Source organism: Mytilus galloprovincialis, chromosome 9 (assembly GCF_965363235.1).
Source record: "Mytilus galloprovincialis chromosome 9, xbMytGall1.hap1.1, whole genome shotgun sequence".
NCBI classification, from domain to species: domain Eukaryota; kingdom Metazoa; phylum Mollusca; class Bivalvia; order Mytilida; family Mytilidae; genus Mytilus; species Mytilus galloprovincialis.
Window position 1 is genome coordinate 40,831,197 of NC_134846.1, and position 20,882 is coordinate 40,852,078.

Below are 20,882 nucleotides of genomic sequence, written 5' to 3' on the forward strand. Positions count from 1 at the left end.
AATAAACCTGGAATATTATGTAGTATCACCTAAGAATCAATCAAAGAGCGAACTTGTTGGAATAGGACTTGTGTCTTTATGGACATTTGTGGTTACAAATTTTACAAAGTGTTCATCGAAGATTATTCTGGAAGCTAGCGAAAGTCAAATGATAGTGAGAGTAACTGCATCTCTACTTGTCACGAAAAAGTTATTTAGTAACGAAATACATGAAATCGACAAATCCTTCAATGAACAAGAACTGGATATTGTTATAAAAGACAACAGCACAGAGAACGTCGCTGTGGTTAAAAAACGAAATAATATTTCAGGCATAGAAAATGACCTAGTAACTCGTTTCGACGTAATATTTCATAAGCGTCTACACTTTAGAGCTAAAGAGGAATTTTCTCAAGGTTATTGCAATTTAACAATATTCATACTCCTGTCATGAATCTTATGTTTTGCATTTATCACAAGGTCTTTGTAAACAGTTTCCAAGATGGAGGAATGTATATCGATTCCGAGAAAAATCTATGTGACAGAATACAAGTGTTAGAGAGTACTAGCAATTTAGCATCAATCACCTATGTCTGTTTCTCTTTATCTGTTATTTCGTTAGCAATCGTTATCAGTTTTAACAGGAAACATAAATTTCATTGCAGTGTTCCTGGTTCAAATATGGAAAATTTGTCTACGTCTTTGTTATTGGCCAATATTGTGTTCATGTTTGGTATTGGTGCATCCAGGATTTCTAGAGTTTGCTATATTGCTGGTATAATTCTTCACTATTTATGGTTAACTGTTTTCTCGTATATGACAATAGCTATCGAACACATCGTGTATACTATTTCACAACTAAAATCTCGGAATTCAATCAAACATGAAGACGTTGTGAATAAGCGTCGTATGGTAACTTTTGTAGGACTCCTTATCCCGTTGTTAATCGTTATACCAGGGATCGTTGTAGATCAGTTTGGTCCAGAATATTGGTCTCTTGGGTATGGTGGATCAGTATGCTTTCCTAATAAGTATCCTGCAAATATAATTTTCTTTTCTGGACCTGTAGTTTTTGGTGTTGCAGTTGATTGTATCTGTATGGTTCAAATTGTAACTTAGATTTGTAGGGTACGCATGGGGATGAGACACTTTCGGAAGCTAAATATCTATGAAGATGCTCAAATTTACCTAAGAATTGTGGTCTTGTCGGGAGTTTTTTGGGTAACTGGTATTGTGGCTGCAATTTCGGAATCTGAATGGTTGGATTATGTTTTCACCATATTGTGTGGATTGCAAGGATTTTTTATTACTGTCGCTAATATGACTACAACTCGTGTATTGAAAACAAAACGAGCAGTGTCGAAATCATTGACATGAGTAATATCTTATGTCTCTTCTTTTATATTATATCGTTAGAACCTCATTAGTTGAAAATCATGTATGCTATATGTATCAATAATAAACTTGATATATCTAATTGAATCTTTATATTTTATGATAAGGAATATATCTCCTTCATGCATACATTATATACTTGGATGGAGAGTTGTCTCATTGGCACTAATACCACATCTTCTTATATCTGTATACATTATATACAAGTCATGTATAAACATATAAAAGACGTTTAAACCCGCTGCATTTGTTTGCACCTGTCTTAAGTCCGGAACCTGATGCTCAGTGTTCGTCGTTTCTCTTTTTATTATTTTTATATAGAATGGTTTTGCAAATTGTGACTTGGATGGAGAGTTCTAATCTCATTGGCACTCTTATCCCATCTTCCGATATCTATGAAGCTCCGATTCCTTATATTTGGCTTTAAAATTGTTCCTTTAATACACATGGAACTTCATTTCTTTAATACATTCGGCTGCAATGGTTATACACATCGTCCTTATTGTTTAAACAAAGGAACAAAAATATAACAGGTGCAGGATTAGACAGCAACACAACGGAACAAACCATAGAAACTTGCATACTGAGGCAAAATAACTGTCTTTAACAGTAAACAGGTACATGTATCTATACAATATGTCAAGCTCTGAATCATTCCGAGTCTATAAAGTTAAAAAATGGAAAACAACACGTTTTATAATTTATTGCGTCCGAAGCGCTTTTCTGGATTTACCTTCATCAGGAACGCTCAAAGCCAAACATTTGAAATCCGAAGATGTATAAGTACCGAAAATCGTTGAAGAGCTTTATATCAAAAATACCCAAAACAAATAGCCAAATTCATCTAAAGCCAACTTTGCCTGAGGGAGTTTAAAGTTCGAGAAAAAATTGCAAAAATATATATTGGATATTTATATATATACGTCAATTACATGAGTTAAACACCGACAATCTTCCTTCATTAGACTTTCAAAATTAAGTTTGGGCTTTTATTTAAATTAGATGTCAACCATTGAGGAAAGGATTGTATTATATTAGATTATGCGCAATATATGTTTACATCAACCTCTCTAAACAAAAGTTGCATACACAATTTATTCACACGTAGTTTTCCTATATTTTCTTGTTTTACCATATACTGTATAAAAACTTGTTAATCCTGTAGTGCTTTGCTCATGCTTGGTGTACGTTGATTCTAAGACATTTCCACTAAAATCACATATTTTTTATTGGATGGTTTAGCATTCCAGTATGATTGAGAAGCCGGCCACCACAATTTCGTCTCGTTTTACTCGGTTTCCCACAATCGCATTCAATTTGCCTTGATTTTGACAATCATTAAATATAAACTACCCAGCTGGTATATGCGAAATTATGTGTGTACTGGCTTAATAACTAGTCTTATGGTGCTTATAACATGTATAGTAGATTACACTACCTACACACTCTATATAAAGTTAAGGCGATGTCATTGACAAATGTTTGCAATTGAGACAGATATGTATACACCAGATAGCAAAGTATGTATAAGTACTCAAAGAACTATAATAACAATGATTCAACATAAACCGTAAAATTGAGCTTTCAAAGACCCTGGTATGACAGAATATGAAACATTTCAAACCAGATCATCGACGACGACCCCATTCCCCTTGTCGCCCCGGCCCCATAACCATGATAACCGGATTTAACGGTGTGACAATATATATTATCCAAAAACCATAATACAAAAAATGTTGTAAAGGACTTTTAAAACTCGTCAGCTCGATAAAAAAGATCCGTCTAAGCAAAACCCCCAAAAGACCACGAAAAGACACTAAGTACAGATCTGAGAGTGCTTGCAGTAACAAGAAGCTATTTCAAAGGAAATAGCAACTACTAACAGAAAGCATGTGTGGAAGACTAAAATATCAATCAGTAATCATTTAACAATCCAATGTATTTAGCGTATATACGTTGGCGTCCGTTCGAGCTATCCGGTAAGGTGTGACCACAGCTTAAAGCTGCTGAGTAATTATGATCGATCACCGAATGGATATTTTTTGTCGGTTTAAGGTTATTTGTTCGTAATAAATGTACAGAGGACTTCAAGTTGGTTCAGTATATATATATATATGCATGCATTGGTATAACACATTCTTTGACCTTATAATCACCAGAAACTGGTTTGAAGGCCGCACAGTGACCTTAAGTTGTTAATGTCTGTGTCATTTTGGTCTTTTGTGGACAGTTGTCTCATTGGCAATCATACCACATCTTCTTTTTATATCATATGACTTTATAATTTTCGACCTGAAAAAGTAAAACAAAACCAGGGCAATAAATTATATGTCATTATAGAATTGCAGAGAAAACTGTATTGATCCGGATTCAAGATAGAAACACTTTACTATATACAATTTAACATCCAACGCCTTTATTTTTAATTAAACGTTCACTGGGTATCAAATTTTTTTCTGTCATGGTCTGTAAAAAATAGTTCCAGCACATCACTGCATTCCAAAAAGCTTACAAATTTTGTAGGTAGATTATCTCTATTTATTTGTATAAATCTATGAAGATTCTGTCCGAATTGTTTCCTAATCGAATTTCTACACATTATTTGCAGTGATAAAGGTTTTTGAAAGTATTCGTCTATTTTAGACTTTAAATTATCGCTCCATTTATGTCGATATTCCCTCAATAGTATCTTATCGTTTTCGGTTATGGTATGAGCGCTCAATACTATAATGAGAATTAGGTCATCATTTCTGAACAAGTGGCTAGCGCCCCGATCGCAGATATACTGAATAAGAGTTATTTTAGTGTCAATACTTAAATTAGCGTTCGCTCTAACAAATACATGTAACATTAACTTCCAATTTTCTGCAGTCTCCTGTCTTATCAAAAAATACTTCCAGGTTTCTGGTTGCAAATAAGGGTCGGCACCGCATAACAAGATTTCGTGCATTAAATCGTACCGACGCAGGCGCATTGTTGTGTAAAAAGGAGGTGTTCCATCACTCGCGTCATTCACGTCACGTCCAATTTCTAGTAATCGTCGGATCATGTGATCATTACGCTGATTAATATTTAAAACTGAATTAAAAACGCTAATGGCTTCCGACTGATCTTCTAGAAAGCTGTTGGCACCAGATTCAGTAAGCAGATATTCTATGTCTTTATATTCGAAGATCTCAGCCCATTTTAAAGCACTCATGTTTTTTAAACATGCATTCACATCAAAGTTTTTCTTTAGAAGTAACTGTAATATTGGACTGGAGTTATTCAGTACTGCGTCTATAATACATTCAGAATATTCTTTGTAATCCCTGTAATTTGGATGAAGTCGCGGTAAGTAATCGAGTATAGTTTTGATTACATCAATTTTACCTAAAAAATAAGGTAAATATAGATATTTTACTAACAATATGAAAACTGTAAATGAAAGAAGATTTTAACTGCAAATAAAAGGGCAATTTAATAGTAAGTGCTCATCAAAAACACATGACGTATATAATGAAAATAAATCTGAATTTTAAATTAATTTGTTATTAATATAAATACCCACGACAACTAGCTTTTTTTTTGTCATTATGATTATGACGTCAAGTTTTCCTTGTATCTCTTTTAAAACAGATAAAAGGGCTTGATTTGAAAACAAAGTCACATACATGTAAATCAACTACTAAGCGAAGAAACTGGTTTTTTTTTTTTAATTCCTTTCATAATTTTATCATAATATGTAATTATAGCTTAAATCAATCTTACTGGATAGTTATCATATAAATGATTCATCTACTTATATATTCATATCCTGACCGCATAGTCGACCTTGCTTGAATAATGTGATTTCAAAATGTCATCAATATTAACGATTCAAGACAAAATCTGTTCGCTGTAGTGTCACTCTTTAATAATGATTTTATGGAATTTGCTGATGAAGATAAATTCATACTTTTATTTAGTAATAAAATAATTTTTTTAATTTATAAAATGTTGTGTTCGTCATCTACAGGCTTTAGTGTCAAATATTTTAGATACATGTATCTGGAAATAGAAAGTTACGTCTAATTTTTCTCCAATGTGTGTATCGTGCAAGATTACTACGCACCCACGACGTCAAGTGTTTCTTGTATCTCTTTTAAAACAGATGTAAGGGCTTGATTTGAAAACAAAGTCACATACATGTAAATCAACTACTAAGCAAAGAAACTGTTTTTTTTTAATTCCCGTCATAATTTTATCATAATATGTAATAGCTCAAATCAATCTTACTGGATAGTTATCATATAAATGATTCATCTACTTATATATTCATATCCTGACCGCATAGTCGACCTTACTTGAATAATGTGATTTCAAAATGTCATCAATATTAACGATTCAAGACAAAATATGTTCGCTGTAGTGTCACTTTTTAATAATGATTTTATGGAATTTGCTGAGGAAGATAAATTCATACCTTTATTTAGTAATAAGATATTTTTTTAATTTATAAAATGTTGTGTTCGTCATCCACAGGCTTTAGTGTCAAATATTTTAGATACATGTATCTGGAAATAGAAAGTTACGTCTAATTTTTCTCCTATGTGTGTATCGTGCAAGATTACTACGCACCCACGACGGACAACATTACAACATGGAACAGTGGCGGATCCAGCCATTTCAAAAAGGGGGGGGGGTTCCCAACCCAGAGTAAGGGGGGGGGGTGCAACTATATGCTCCCATTCAAATGCATTGATCGACCAAAAAGGGGGGTTTCAACCCCCAGAACCCCCCCCCCCCCCCCCGATCCGCCACTGTGGAACAAGATATTCCGCAGAGAGCAGCTTTATACGACCGCAGAGGTCAAACCCTGAACAGTTGGGGCAAGTATGGACACTACATTTAAGCTTGATACAGCTCTGATATTGGATTGTGATTAAATAGTTGACACAACATAGGTTTATGACACAGAAAGAATGTGGTCTAAGAACTTAAACTTAAAAACTTAAAAATTTTTTAATCAGACATTTTCCTATTATGGTCCAATATCCAAAATCTAAATACATGATGGTTAGATTCAGCATATCATAGAACCCAAAGAATTCAATTTTTGATGAAATTAAATAATGTTCAATTTTAGACCCTTCAGACCGGCAATGTGGACCAATTTTTAACCGGGCCCAAATATTAAAAATCTAAATACATGGTTAGATTCAGCATATTGAAGAACCCCATATATTCAATATTTGTTGAAATCAAGTTTAATTTTTGACCCTTGGGACCTTAATGTAGACTAATTTGAAAATGGGACAATACTGTGCAATTGAATATTTCTTACTATTGCGCAAAACTATGCAATTGAAAATTTCTTGCTATTGCGCAATATTGTGCAATTGGATATTTCTTGCTATTGCGCAATACTGTGCAATTGAAGATTTCTTGCTATTGCACAATACTGTGCAATTGAAGATTTCTTGCTACATATTGTAATGCACAATACTGTGCAATTGAAAACTTCTTGCTATTGCACAATACTGTGCAATTGAAGATTTCTTGCTATTGCGGAATACTGTGCAATTGAAAATTTCTTGCTATTGCCCAATACTTAATATAATAATTTTGGACCCCGATTTGGACGAACTTGAAAACTGGACCAATAATCAAAAATCTAAGTACATGTTTAGATTCAGTATATCAAAGAACCCCAAGAATTCAATTTTTGTTAAAATCAAGTTAAGTTTAATTTTGGCCCCTTTTGGACCCAAATTCGTTGGGACCAAAACTCCCAAAATCAATCCAAACTTTCCTTTTGTGGTCATAAACCTTGTGTTAAAATTTCATAGATTTCTATTGACGTATACTAAAGTTATTGTGTAAAAACCAAGAAAAATGTTTATTTGGGACCTGTTTGAGGGCCCCTAATTCCTAAACTGTTGGGATAAAAACTCCCAAAATCAATCTCAACCTTCAGTTTGTGGTCATAGACCTTAAGTTAAAGTTTCATAGATTTCTGTTTACTTATACTAAAGTTATTGTGCGAAAACCAAGAAAAATGCTTTTTGGCCCCTAATTCCTAAACTGTTGGGACCAAAACACCCAAAATCAATCCCAACCTTCCTTTTATGGTCATAAACCTTGTGTCAAAATTTCATAGATTTCTATTTACTTTTACTTAAGTTAGAGTGCGAAAACCAAATGTCTTCGGACGACGACGACGACGACGACGCCAACGTGATACCAATATACTACCAAAAAATTTTCAATTTTTGCGGTCGCATAAAAATGGACTGCATTAAAACTTTATATATTTTTAGATCTTCTCATGTAATAATGTCTTATAAAAATAAAAAAATGACATAGAAGTTGCAATCTTAGTAATACCTTTTTTCACGGCTAACTTCACCTGAAGCGACGTGACTTTGAACTTATGATACTTCAACAAGACGTCTAGCGTATCAGCATCACCTCGAAACACAGCGCTGTTTATCTCTGCCTTTAAAGTGGCAGAATCAAGTTTGACTCCTTTCTCCATTAAAAACAAAATACATGACGTTGCATGAGTAGAAAATGCTCCTTTGAGTGCTGCTTTTAATAATTGGCGGTTTTTTGTACGATCAATATTGATGAATGTTTGTAATGCTGCAACTTTATCTAAACTAGCTATTCTGAATATCATCGGAACAGTATTACACTGTATGGGATTAATGTGGAAGAATTTTTGCCGAAGTTTATCTTGTAGAAATTTTGGATTGTATTTGCTAAGTAGTGAAGATATTTCTTCGTCTTCTGAGAGAAGAGCAAGATACAAGGGAGAAAATCCATTTTGCAGTGTATACCATACAAATGACGGGAAAACATATTCTGCTAGCACCGGAAGCATATCTCGAATAACTTTTGTCCTTTAATATATTACTGCAAGATGTATCCAATAAAATCCATAGCCAAAGCCTTGTCGGTTTGAAGTCGGTGTATTGTCCATACTATCTGGCGAATAATTATCGAATGGTTCATCTAATTCCTCGTCTGATACTTCAAGAACGTTTATATCTGGTTTGTTTTCTTCCAAGAGTATGTGCGGACAAACACCCGTAGCCACAGACTTTTCCAGACGATGTTTTATATTGTCGTTCGGTTCACTGTTCTTTGGTAAAACGCAGTTTTCTAACTCAAATGAACAATCACATGGCTTGTGATCTTTTACATATATATCTGAAAATGAACACAGAATGATTAGTGTAAAGGATGTATTTTGTTATTAATGGTGTTATACTTATACAAACGAATAAAGGTAATTTTTCGCTACATTGAAGACCCATTAGTGGCCTTCGGCTGTTGTCTGCTCTTTGGTCGGGTTGTTGTCGCTTTGATATTTCCATTCTCAATTTTAATAACTATATGTGTACGTTTTAACCGTGGGTCGCCATTACTTGATTGTTATACGTACATTGTACGTTATAGTATTATCGAACTGACATGCGACATAAAACGAATCATAATATATTTTTTTCTCTCCAATACTAGTTAATAGAATGCATCATCTATTTCATATACTTTATGAATGACTTATTTAGGTTTGCAAGTTCGTATCATATAGGCCTCAACAAATATTGTTTACAAACATGAACAGGGATCGCCACAGCCTACATATTTAAGAGAGGACATCCGACTTTGCATTTGTTGCACAACCCTTAGATATTTAGCCTCACTATTGATTTTATCAGCACTAACTTTAATTTTGAGATTATTTCAGAAAGGTTTGAAAAATAGTTTTTAATCACAGTAATTTTGAAAGACCATAATAAGTTTTAATTTGCTTTCTCCCATTCAGGCCATACTCACGAATGTATGTGTACAACTTAATATGATACTGCCGACAAAGATCATAAAAATATATAATTTTGTATATTTTTTTTAACAATTCGAATACTTATTTCATCAGCTCCACCCTTGAAATTTCATTTATGTTTATCCCTGATTAACATAAATGACTTCCTTCTTGACTGAATATAAGATTATGGAAGACTTATAGGTAATCTAGTTTGTTAGGTCGTACTGGGTCGATGCCACTGCTGGTGGAGATTTATTTCCCCGAGGGTATCACCAGCCCAGTAGTCAGCACTTTTGTGCTGACATGAATTATCATTGATATGGTTACATTTATCAATTAACTGTTTACAAAAATTTGTAATTTTTAAAATACTAAGGCTTTTCTACCTCAAGCATAGATTACTTTAGTTGTATTTGGCAAAACTTTTAGGAATTTTGGTCCTCAATGCTCTTCAACTTCGTACTTTATTTGGCGTTTTTAACTTTTTTGGATTCGAGCGTCACTGATGAGTCTTTTTTAGACGAAACGCGCGTCTGGCGTATTTACAAAATTTAGTCCTGGTATCTATGTTGAGTTTATTGTTTAGTAGACTTGACTACATTCACTTCATTTAAACTTTGGCGGATAGTTGTCTTACTGGCAAGCAAATGTAACCGGGTGACTAGCTACTGATTTGAAGTTGATAACGAGCTGCAACCCACGACCGGTTGCAGATGTTGGCGATGCCAACATTAGATAATGACTATAGGATCTAGTCACTTGACTGAGAATACTCGCTTTGACTCCACTTGTAGAATTAGACACAAGTCCTTTTAGTTTTTAATGATTCAGGATGGAATACATACATGTAGTTTTACAAAATGTTACAAATTGATATACTTTTACAAATAGAGCGGATGTTGCCAGTACGAATGCCCGACTCTCACTGAAGTTAGAACTTCAGAAAACATATTTAAATCTAGAATTTACATGGTGACAATTTCATAATATAAACGAGATTACTGAATGACATAGACAATAACTGTTTAGTGTCTTTGAATATCAGCTGTATTTGTACAAGGCTAGGAAACAAGGTGTATGCGAGCTTTTAGCGAGCTATTACACCTATTTCGAGCCGAGTACAAATACAGCTGATATTTAAAAACACTAAACAGTTATTGTCTTTATCCTGCAATAAATTCTGTATATAATTTGTATTTTGAAAGACACAAAAACACTTGTTTCGCATTTATTTTTTATTTGAAATCCCTTGAAGCCCGTGTAGTAATACGATGTACAGTAATCACACATTCAGCTGAAGACGGGTTCGCAAAAAAAGAATCTCGAATGGTCAACAATCGCTAAAAGTGAATAATTATCTATTTTAACATAACAACTAATTTCAACAGTAAAAACAAATAACAAAACATTGTTCAATTTGAAACAGGAGTGTACGAGTTGTCCTACGCTTCAGACTCGACATTCACTAAACATGCATGCTGAAATTGACATGGTTGGTTTTGTTACACAATCATACACATTCAAGTTTTGATATCGATAGTTGTCATCGTAGAAAAGACTGCTGTTCATTTGTGTATAATTACATTAGATGTACGTGTCATTATAATACGTTATTCTGATTGACTAACTGCACATCACGTGTTATTCCTTACGCAATTGCATTACTTAATAAAACTTTTCATTTTTGATAACACGAGGTCCCACAATAAAGTGCACAGGTGAATTAAATAAAAAATTGATAAAATTCGTGTTTTCATGAGCCTGGCTAAAAAAATGTAATTATAAGTATTGAATGCTTCTTTTTGTAACTTAATAGGGTTGTAAAAGCGTTGACCGCGCTTCATACAAAGTGTACTTCGGTCAACGCTTTTACACCCCAATGAAGTTATAAAAAGAAGCATTCAATTCTTAAATGTTATCAGAAAATTGGTGTGATTCTTATTGCTCTAAAGAAATGTTGGAAAAGAAACAGAACGTATAAAAGAAATTGTTAATTCACAATTGATACGTCGTTGGAATGCGATTGCAATACACATTCTGAGGTCACGCGGGTTCATACAATACTCAGTCCGACAGTGGGCGGAGCTTTAAAGCGATATCTGTATAGTATACAGATACAGCATAGCGATATCTGTAGGGTTGTATCTGTATAGTAGAAAACCCAATTGCAGGATAAGGCCAGACTTTTTTTTATTATCTGTTTAACGAGAAAATTTGTAAAAAAATAGGGTCGAGGGGACGAAATAAAAAAAAAAAAAGTGCAAAATTGGTCCAGTCGACACTAAAAATAAAAATAAAACCAATCTAAGTGACCCTTTTTTTTTTTTAAGAACTTATCAAAATACAAGTACAATGGAATGAAAACAGACCAGTATATTAACCCTTCTATTAATTTGAACATAAAAAACTATGTTTTTGTTATGTATTTACTCTAATATAGATCCATGGCACCAGGCAAATATATCAACTTGGCTGCGTATACACTATATATATGTATATACCTGTCACCCAGTCAGAAACCTCTTAGTGTATGTTTAATAAATGTTTATACTGTATATGATATTTGTTTTATATATATTAATCAGGCTGTTTGTATGAATAAAGTCTGAATTGTTTTACACTGGTCAACTTTGGTGCCCTTTATAGCCTACTTTTAATATGGTGAGAGCCATTGAAGTTCTATGTTGAAGGCCATACGATAACAATAATTGCTTAAGACAACAAAACAGTCATGGATGGAGAGTTGTGACATTGGCAATCATACAACATTATTTTTTCTTATTATAAATGTAAAATTAACAAAATATCAAGAGATGGATTTTATTCATAATCATTGTTCATTTTTATTTCTTTTTGGCATTTCTTGTTATGAACTTCAGTCCAGAGTTCATGCACGATGCAGATATAGGTCTAACGATAGCGTTGTCGTTCTTCAGCCTACTTATCTCATGATTGTCATCCACAACTACTTCATTGTCACCACAATATATACAGATGCTATCAAACACCTGTGTCTGGCCTGAAAGAAGGAAATATAAATATAAAATATTATGCATGTCAGAACTATAATCTATGCTTCTTGTGCTTTGCTTTATTGCACTTATAATCATGTGTGTTTACATTGAATGTTTGTGTGTGTGTTATTAATATGTATATATGTATGCGTTTCACCCTTTCTTTTTGTATTTATACTTGTCCAACTCTTATTACCATAGCACATATATATTAAATTTATAATACTTGTTTTATACTTCAATAACATATTATATAATCCTTCTTTAATGTAATAAACCTGAGTAAATTGGTCCAGTTTATACACCAATAAATTCCTTTAAAAAGGCGTTTAATATTCTATATATTAAACCTGTTTATTTACTTTTGACCTTATGATTTATTCAACACAGAAATAAAATACTGGTCAATCTGACTTTATTCACAAATTATCAAACACAAAACCAATAAAAAAATTGTGTGCGAACATGTAGCAGGGATAATACTTAGCAGGGGCCCAGTCGCCTATGGCCTCTAGATTTTGAGCTGGGTTACTAAAATTTTGATAAAATTTAGTTCAAAATACAAACATCATTTAGAAATAATTTGGTCTGGGCTACCAGCTTGAGTTTCCCAAAATATCCCTGTGTAGGGTGCAAACGTGTACTGTAGGGTGCGAAAGTGAAAGGGGGTGAACGTGAATCAAAAAAGTGGTTTTTCAAATGATTTGGTCCCATCCATACACAAAATTCAAAAAGCATTATTGATTTTAATTGATATCCTTGATACTATTTTAATATGCATATTACGATATTTCTTCAAAGGAAAAATACAAACCCAAACTCTTCCAAAACGTTGACCGGCATGTCAGGTTCCACATGTGCCCCGTTGGTTATAATGCGGTTGATGCCAACATCTTCCGGTAACTCCTTGGACAACATGACCCCGATTGTCTCATCTCTATTACACTTAACACATTTGAGTGAACACGAACTTCTCTCTAGTGATCGCACTTCAAGTTTAATGTAAAAAAACGGTCCCTTCCCGGAAGTCGCCACTTTGTTTGACCATGCGACAAGAGATAAATTAAAAGTCGCAGACCCGTACTCGTACTTTTTTTTTTTTTGAGGATTTTGTAACAGTCGGCGGAAAAAATAAAAATAAAAGTAGGAAGCACTACTTTTATTTTTATTCTGAAATCGGAAAATGTGGAGTCGGCGGATCTCGTTAAACAGATAATTAAAAAAATCTGGCCTAAAATGAAATAATACGATAAGGATTAACAAAAGAATATAACAAAAAATCTGTCGTTTGAGATTTAGGCTAAATAGCGCCGTAATTGAAATGACTAAACATGCTAAAGGATTAATTATTCTTTTACGTAAGAAAACTTTTAAGAACTATGTAAAGCTGTGACTTTATCTATTATTTACAAAAAGAATTATCTTGAAACAAATTTCTGACTTTGTGAAAATATACTTGACACTTAATTATTACTTATAATACAAAAAGCTTTACAAAAAAAAAATCGTTACATCATAATGAAATTACTTTGACGGACAAATATTGCAAATAAAATGATTTCGATAAAATAATGAATACATGTAGTTTAACAATATAATGACATTTTATGACCGAACAGTTTTTGTCAATGAAAGTTCAAAAGTATCATATTTATGAAGAATTCCCTTTTCAAATAGTTACAAATGAAGATGGATACATGTAATTTACACAAATTATCACTATCACACATACATGTATCACATCTCCTTATGTTCATATTGTTAAAATATGGAGATGATTGCCAACGAGACAACAATTCACATGTAGACTTAAGATCACCAAAGGAACTATAAGCCACAATACGGCAATCAAAAATAATCAAAACTAACCCGTAAAGTTAAGCAGACATCAAGAAGCGACAACTAGCAACAACCACTGAATTACACAGGAGTCGGTTCTTCAAAAAATTGTCCATGAAGGAGAGGCGAAAGATACCAGAGGGAAAGTCAAACTCATAAATTGAAAATAAACTGACAACGCAATGGCTAAAAAGAAAAACAAAAAAAACAATCAAACAGACAAACAGACAAACAATAGTACACACGATACAACATAGAAAACTAAAGACAAAGCAGCACGAACCCCACCAAAAACAAGGGTGATCTTATGACTTAAGATCATTCTTAGTCGTAAGTTTTTTTTTGTGAAACCTACTACAGGTTCCTAGCTTTGAATTTGTACATACAGTATGTCAAGGGTTTAAAAGATTTGTGAGCGGCCAACTCTTCCGGTATCATGAGACAGCGTTGCAACGACACATAATACGAACAAACTAAATAAAACTTCAATTATTTCAAAAGAAAATGCAGATATGTATTCCTTTGTTGGTTAGTTAACCTCGTATTGTTTAAGCTGATCAACTAATCAAGGACAAACCCTGCCGCGAATAAAGCTTATTGATAGTTAAACTTCGAATTAGTTTGCTTTTAATACGTAATAAAATCGACGATAGGTTAAAGACACTTGATAAAAACTTATTGTAACATAATACGGCATTTTTCCTTTGAAGTTTTTACGTGAAATCTGCTTAATAGTTCGGTTTTTTGAAAAACCATGGTTTAATATAAAGATTGATATGTTATTCCATTAAAAAGAATCATGACGTACTTTTTCCTTGCAACTTCATGTAGATAGGCGGAGCTTGGACTGTGGTTTAATCTGATATTTTTTTATGTTAAACCATGATTTAAACTCCACCACTTTGTTACGTCTACATGTGATTGACAGTTTAGTAAATGCACGAGGACAAGGATTTCGTTTGTTTTACAAATAGGATTTCTACTTTCCGTCACCGTGACTTAATAATTTCAACGAAATTTCCCTGAGCCGGAATATTTGTATTTCATAAATGTGCAATTAAATTTTGTTGCAATACAATTTTGTTGGGGAATTTTTTTTTTACCTGAGCCGGAATATTTGTATTTCATAAATGTGCAATTAAATTTTGTTGCAATACAATTTTGTTGGGGAAATTTTTTTTTATAAAGAAATATTTATGACAAACCAGAGCCGGAATAATTTGTTCTAAAAATTCACAGGCCTCAAAAAAATCAAATGGTATGTCCCTTAGAGGAACCTGAGTCGCTCAATTATTCAGAAAAATAACTTTTTGTCATATCTGATGTGCCGTATTCCCAACTGGATCGGGTTTCTCGTGCACGCGCTAAGCAGCGGGCTTGAACGACACTCCCACTGGTTTTTTATTGGATAAAAAAAATCACCAGGCCACCTTTGAATGATGTTACAAAACATATACACCACGCCATACTCATTAACATATTTAAACGAACTCATATGCATCCTACGCATGCCAAGAAATTGCCTCCGTTGAAATTCTGCAAACACCCCATAGAGCAAATTACATGGATGATTAATATTGACCATTTGGTATATGGCTGTGTTCTAAGCGACACGTACATGAAGGTCATAAATTAATTTCTTCAATGAAATCAAATCTTTAGCTACTAATGACTGCCGTAGGGGGTCGACCGGAATTTTTAGCGAGGATTTCTTGGCATGGAGTAACAGATAGAAAACTCAGGGTTAGAATTCATAGAACAGAAAAGGGGCAGTGGCAAATATTTCATGTATATTTTGAACACGGAGAGAATTTACCTGCACCTTTTGCCAAAAAAAAAACCCTTTCTTTTTCTTATTTGTGCCTTCCGACTTTATGTTTTGAATTGTAGTTTCACTTTCCATATTCGGTATTTATTCAAATGTAAGCTCCACATGGTACAAATCACGTGATGCAGGAATATAATATCTTGGAGTTAGACTATTTCTTTCTTTTCGGGTGGAGACACCAAGCAAACAACATGCATGTGTATAACGGCACTGTAGATTTTCGTATTAAATAAAGAAAGTTGCCGGTCCGGTACATGAATAGATTGGTTAGAAAGCAAGGTTTTAATTTTAATTATATTCGAAAGCTTAATTCGAGGGTTGAAAATAGAGAGCACAAATAAAAACCAGGCTCAAGCTAGCAGCCACTCGCTAGCAACCAATACGCTAGCAGCCAGTTTTCGGATATGTCTATGAACCAAAAAATTACATAAGATTCAAACGTACTCAATTTATTTTTATTAATATATATATAACCAATGTGTGATCAGTGTTTTATATATAATAAAGCAGTCGGAGAACTATTTGATGATTTAAAAAATATCTAGTCCTGTTCATTAATTTGAGACAATAGTAATCGATGTCAATATACCAAACAGCGTGCTCCCCGCTTTTAACTTTAATAGTCAACAGTTTTCAGTGTACATGGAATCGTAAATATGTAATAAAAATTATTGAAATGCTTTAAAAAATGTTTGTAACAGAGAATTGACATTGAAATCATAAATTAATTTTGTGATATTGTGTCAAACAGCTTTCCATATTCTCGGCATTCTGTCAAATAGTTCCTGAAAAGTTATAATTGTTCTGCATGACAAGAAAAGAAAGTTTCACTCGTGCATTAACATTTTTTAATTAGACAAATCTGTTTTAACGAAACATTCTTATTCTGAAGCAGTAGATATCGCTTACTTTTGAATAGACAAAAGGTTTATTTTTTCTACATAAAGTATGGTGGGCAGGGAAATTATTCATAATCTTTGAAATAAAAGAAAAAAAGAAATAAGTATTGCGGTCGAACATTTTTTATTAACATTTCCGTAAGGGTGGGGTAGGGTGTCCGACCCCAACTTTGGACCTAATTTAAAAAAAATCTAAGCCTAAGCACACCTGGATTTTTTTTCAAGTAAACCTTACCTATTCAGCTTCACATTGCACCTAGTGGCGAAAAAAGTATTGCCGTCAAACATTTTTTATGAACATTTCCGTAAGGGTGGGGTAGGGTGTCCGACCCAAACTTTGGACCTAATTTAAAAAAAATCTAAGCCTAAGCACACCCTGGATTTTTTTTCAAGTAAACCTTACCTATTCAGCTTCACATTGCACCTAGTGGCGAAAAAAGTATTGCCGTCAAACATTTTTTATTAACATTTCCGTAAGGGTGGGGTAGGGTGTCCGACCCCAACTTTGGACCTAATTTAAAAAAAATCTAAGCCTAAGCACACCTGGATTTTTTTTCAAGTAAACCTTACCTATTCAGCTTCACATTGCACCTAGTGGCGAAAAAAGTATTGCCGTCAAACATTTTTTATGAACATTTCCGTAAGGGTGGGGTAGGGTGTCCGACCCAAACTTTGGACCTAATTTAAAAAAAATCTAAGCCTAAGCACACCCTGGATTTTTTTTCAAGTAAACCTTACCTATTCAGCTTCACATTGCACCTAGTGGCGAAAAAAGTATTGCCGTCAAACATTTTTTATTAACATTTCCGTAAGGGTGGGGTAGGGTGTCCGACCCCAACTTTGGACCTAATTTAAAAAAAATCTAAGCCTAAGCACACCTGGATTTTTTTTCAAGTAAACCTTACCTATTCAGCTTCACATTGCACCTAGTGGCGAAAAAAGTATTGCCGTCAAACATTTTTTATGAACATTTCCGTAAGGGTGGGGTAGGGTGTCCGACCCAAACTTTGGACCTAATTTAAAAAAAATCTAAGCCTAAGCACACCCTGGATTTTTTTTCAAGTAAACCTTACCTATTCAGCTTCACATTGCACCTAGTGGCGAAAAAAGTATTGCCGTCAAACATTTTTTATTAACATTTCCGTAAGGGTGGGGTAGGGTGTCCGACCCCAACTTTGGACCTAATTTAAAAAAAATCTAAGCCTAAGCACACCTGGATTTTTTTTCAAGTAAACCTTACCTATTCAGCTTCACATTGCACCTAGTGGCGAAAAAAGTATTGCCGTCAAACATTTTTTATGAACATTTCCGTAAGGGTGGGGTAGGGTGTCCGACCCAAACTTTGGACCTAATTTAAAAAAAATCTAAGCCTAAGCACACCCTGGATTTTTTTTCAAGTAAACCTTACCTATTCAGCTTCACATTGCACCTAGTGGCGAAAAAAGTATTGCCGTCAAACATTTTTTATTAACATTTCCGTAAGGGTGGGGTAGGGTGTCCGACCCCAACTTTGGACCTAATTTAAAAAAAATCTAAGCCTAAGCACACCTGGATTTTTTTTCAAGTAAACCTTACCTATTCAGCTTCACATTGCACCTAGTGGCGAAAAAAGTATTGCCGTCAAACATTTTTTATGAACATTTCCGTAAGGGTGGGGTAGGGTGTCCGACCCAAACTTTGGACCTAATTTAAAAAAAATCTAAGCCTAAGCACACCCTGGATTTTTTTTCAAGTAAACCTTACCTATTCAGCTTCACATTGCACCTAGTGGCGAAAAAAGTATTGCCGTCAAACATTTTTTATTAACATTTCCGTAAGGGTGGGGTAGGGTGTCCGACCCCAACTTTGGACCTAATTTAAAAAAAATCTAAGCCTAAGCACACCTGGATTTTTTTTCAAGTAAACCTTACCTATTCAGCTTCACATTGCACCTAGTGGCGAAAAAAGTATTGCCGTCAAACATTTTTTATGAACATTTCCGTAAGGGTGGGGTAGGGTGTCCGACCCAAACTTTGGACCTAATTTAAAAAAAATCTAAGCCTAAGCACACCCTGGATTTTTTTTCAAGTAAACCTTACCTATTCAGCTTCACATTGCACCTAGTGGCGAAAAAAGTATTGCCGTCAAACATTTTTTATTAACATTTCCGTAAGGGTGGGGTAGGGTGTCCGACCCCAACTTTGGACCTAATTTAAAAAAAATCTAAGCCTAAGCACACCTGGATTTTTTTTCAAGTAAACCTTACCTATTCAGCTTCACATTGCACCTAGTGGCGAAAAAAGTATTGCCGTCAAACATTTTTTATGAACATTTCCGTAAGGGTGGGGTAGGGTGTCCGACCCAAACTTTGGACCTAATTTAAAAAAAATCTAAGCCTAAGCACACCCTGGATTTTTTTTCAAGTAAACCTTACCTATTCAGCTTCACATTGCACCTAGTGGCGAAAAAAGTATTGCCGTCAAACATTTTTTATTAACATTTCCGTAAGGGTGGGGTAGGGTGTCCGACCCCAACTTTGGACCTAATTTAAAAAAAATCTAAGCCTAAGCACACCTGGATTTTTTTTCAAGTAAACCTTACCTATTCAGCTTCACATTGCACCTAGTGGCGAAAAAAGTATTGCCGTCAAACATTTTTTATGAACATTTCCGTAAGGGTGGGGTAGGGTGTCCGACCCAAACTTTGGACCTAATTTAAAAAAAATCTAAGCCTAAGCACACCCTGGATTTTTTTTCAAGTAAACCTTACCTATTCAGCTTCACATTGCACCTAGTGGCGAAAAAAGTATTGCCGTCAAACATTTTTTATTAACATTTCCGTAAGGGTGGGGTAGGGTGTCCGACCCCAACTTTGGACCTAATTTAAAAAAAATCTAAGCCTAAGCACACCTGGATTTTTTTTCAAGTAAACCTTACCTATTCAGCTTCACATTGCACCTAGTGGCGAAAAAAGTATTGCCGTCAAACATTTTTTATGAACATTTCCGTAAGGGTGGGGTAGGGTGTCCGACCCAAACTTTGGACCTAATTTAAAAAAAATCTAAGCCTAAGCACACCCTGGATTTTTTTTCAAGTAAACCTTACCTATTCAGCTTCACATTGCACCTAGTGGCGAAAAAAGTATTGCCGTCAAACATTTTTTATTAACATTTCCGTAAGGGTGGGGTAGGGTGTCCGACCCCAACTTTGGACCTAATTTAAAAAAAATCTAAGCCTAAGCACACCTGGATTTTTTTTCAAGTAAACCTTACCTATTCAGCTTCACATTGCACCTAGTGGCGAAAAAAGTATTGCCGTCAAACATTTTTTATGAACATTTCCGTAAGGGTGGGGTAGGGTGTCCGACCCAAACTTTGGACCTAATTTAAAAAAAATCTAAGCCTAAGCACACCCTGGATTTTTTTTCAAGTAAACCTTACCTATTCAGCTTCACATTGCACCTAGTGGCGAAAAAAGTATTGCCGTCAAACATTTTTTATTAACATTTCCGTAAGGGTGGGGTAGGGTGTCCGACCCCAACTTTGGACCTAATTTAAAAAAAATCTAAGCCTAAGCACACCTGGATTTTTTTTCAAGTAAACCTTACCTATTCAGCTTCACATTGCACCTAGTGGCGAAAAAAGTATTGCCGTCAAACATTTTTTATGAACATTTCCGTAAGGGTGGGGTAGGGTGTCCGACCCAAACTTTGGACCTAATTTAAAAAAAATCTAAGCCTAAGCACACCCTGGATTTTTTTTCAAGTAAACCTTACCTATTCAGCTTCACATTGCACCTAGTGGCGAAAAAAGTATTGCCGTCAAACATTTTTTATTAACATTTCCATAAGGGTGGGGTAGGGTGTCCGACCCCAACTTTGGACCTAATTTAAAAAAAATCTAAGCCTAAGCACACCTGGATTTTTTTTCAAGTAAACCTTACCTATTCAGCTTCACATTGCACCTAGTGGCGAAAAAAGTATTGCCGTCAAACATTTTTTATGAACATTTCCGTAAGGGTGGGGTAGGGTGTCCGACCCAAACTTTGGACCTAATTTAAAAAAAATCTAAGCCTAAGCACACCCTGGATTTTTTTTCAAGTAAACCTTACCTATTCAGCTTCACATTGCACCTAGTGGCGAAAAAAGTATTGCCG

General features: G+C 34.4%; 1 protein-coding gene and 1 long non-coding RNA gene across 2 annotated transcripts; both read right to left on the minus strand.

Annotated features, from left to right (window-relative positions):
* Positions 1–3,768: 3,768 nt before the first annotated feature.
* On the minus strand, positions 3,769–8,551 carry LOC143045007 (uncharacterized). Its single transcript, XM_076217283.1, has 2 exons — positions 7,723–8,551; positions 3,769–4,746 (listed from the first exon to the last, which is right to left on the minus strand). The coding sequence occupies exons 1-2, from the start codon at positions 8,219–8,221 to the stop codon at positions 3,809–3,811; spliced, it is 1,437 nt and encodes a 478-aa protein (XP_076073398.1). The 5' UTR covers positions 8,222–8,551; the 3' UTR covers positions 3,769–3,808.
* Positions 8,552–11,975: 3,424 nt separating this feature from the next.
* Positions 11,976–13,415, minus strand: LOC143046846 (uncharacterized). Its single transcript, XR_012969289.1, has 2 exons — positions 12,998–13,415; positions 11,976–12,188 (listed from the first exon to the last, which is right to left on the minus strand). It is a non-coding gene; the product is annotated as an uncharacterized LOC143046846 (long non-coding RNA).
* Positions 13,416–20,882: the final 7,467 nt, after the last annotated feature.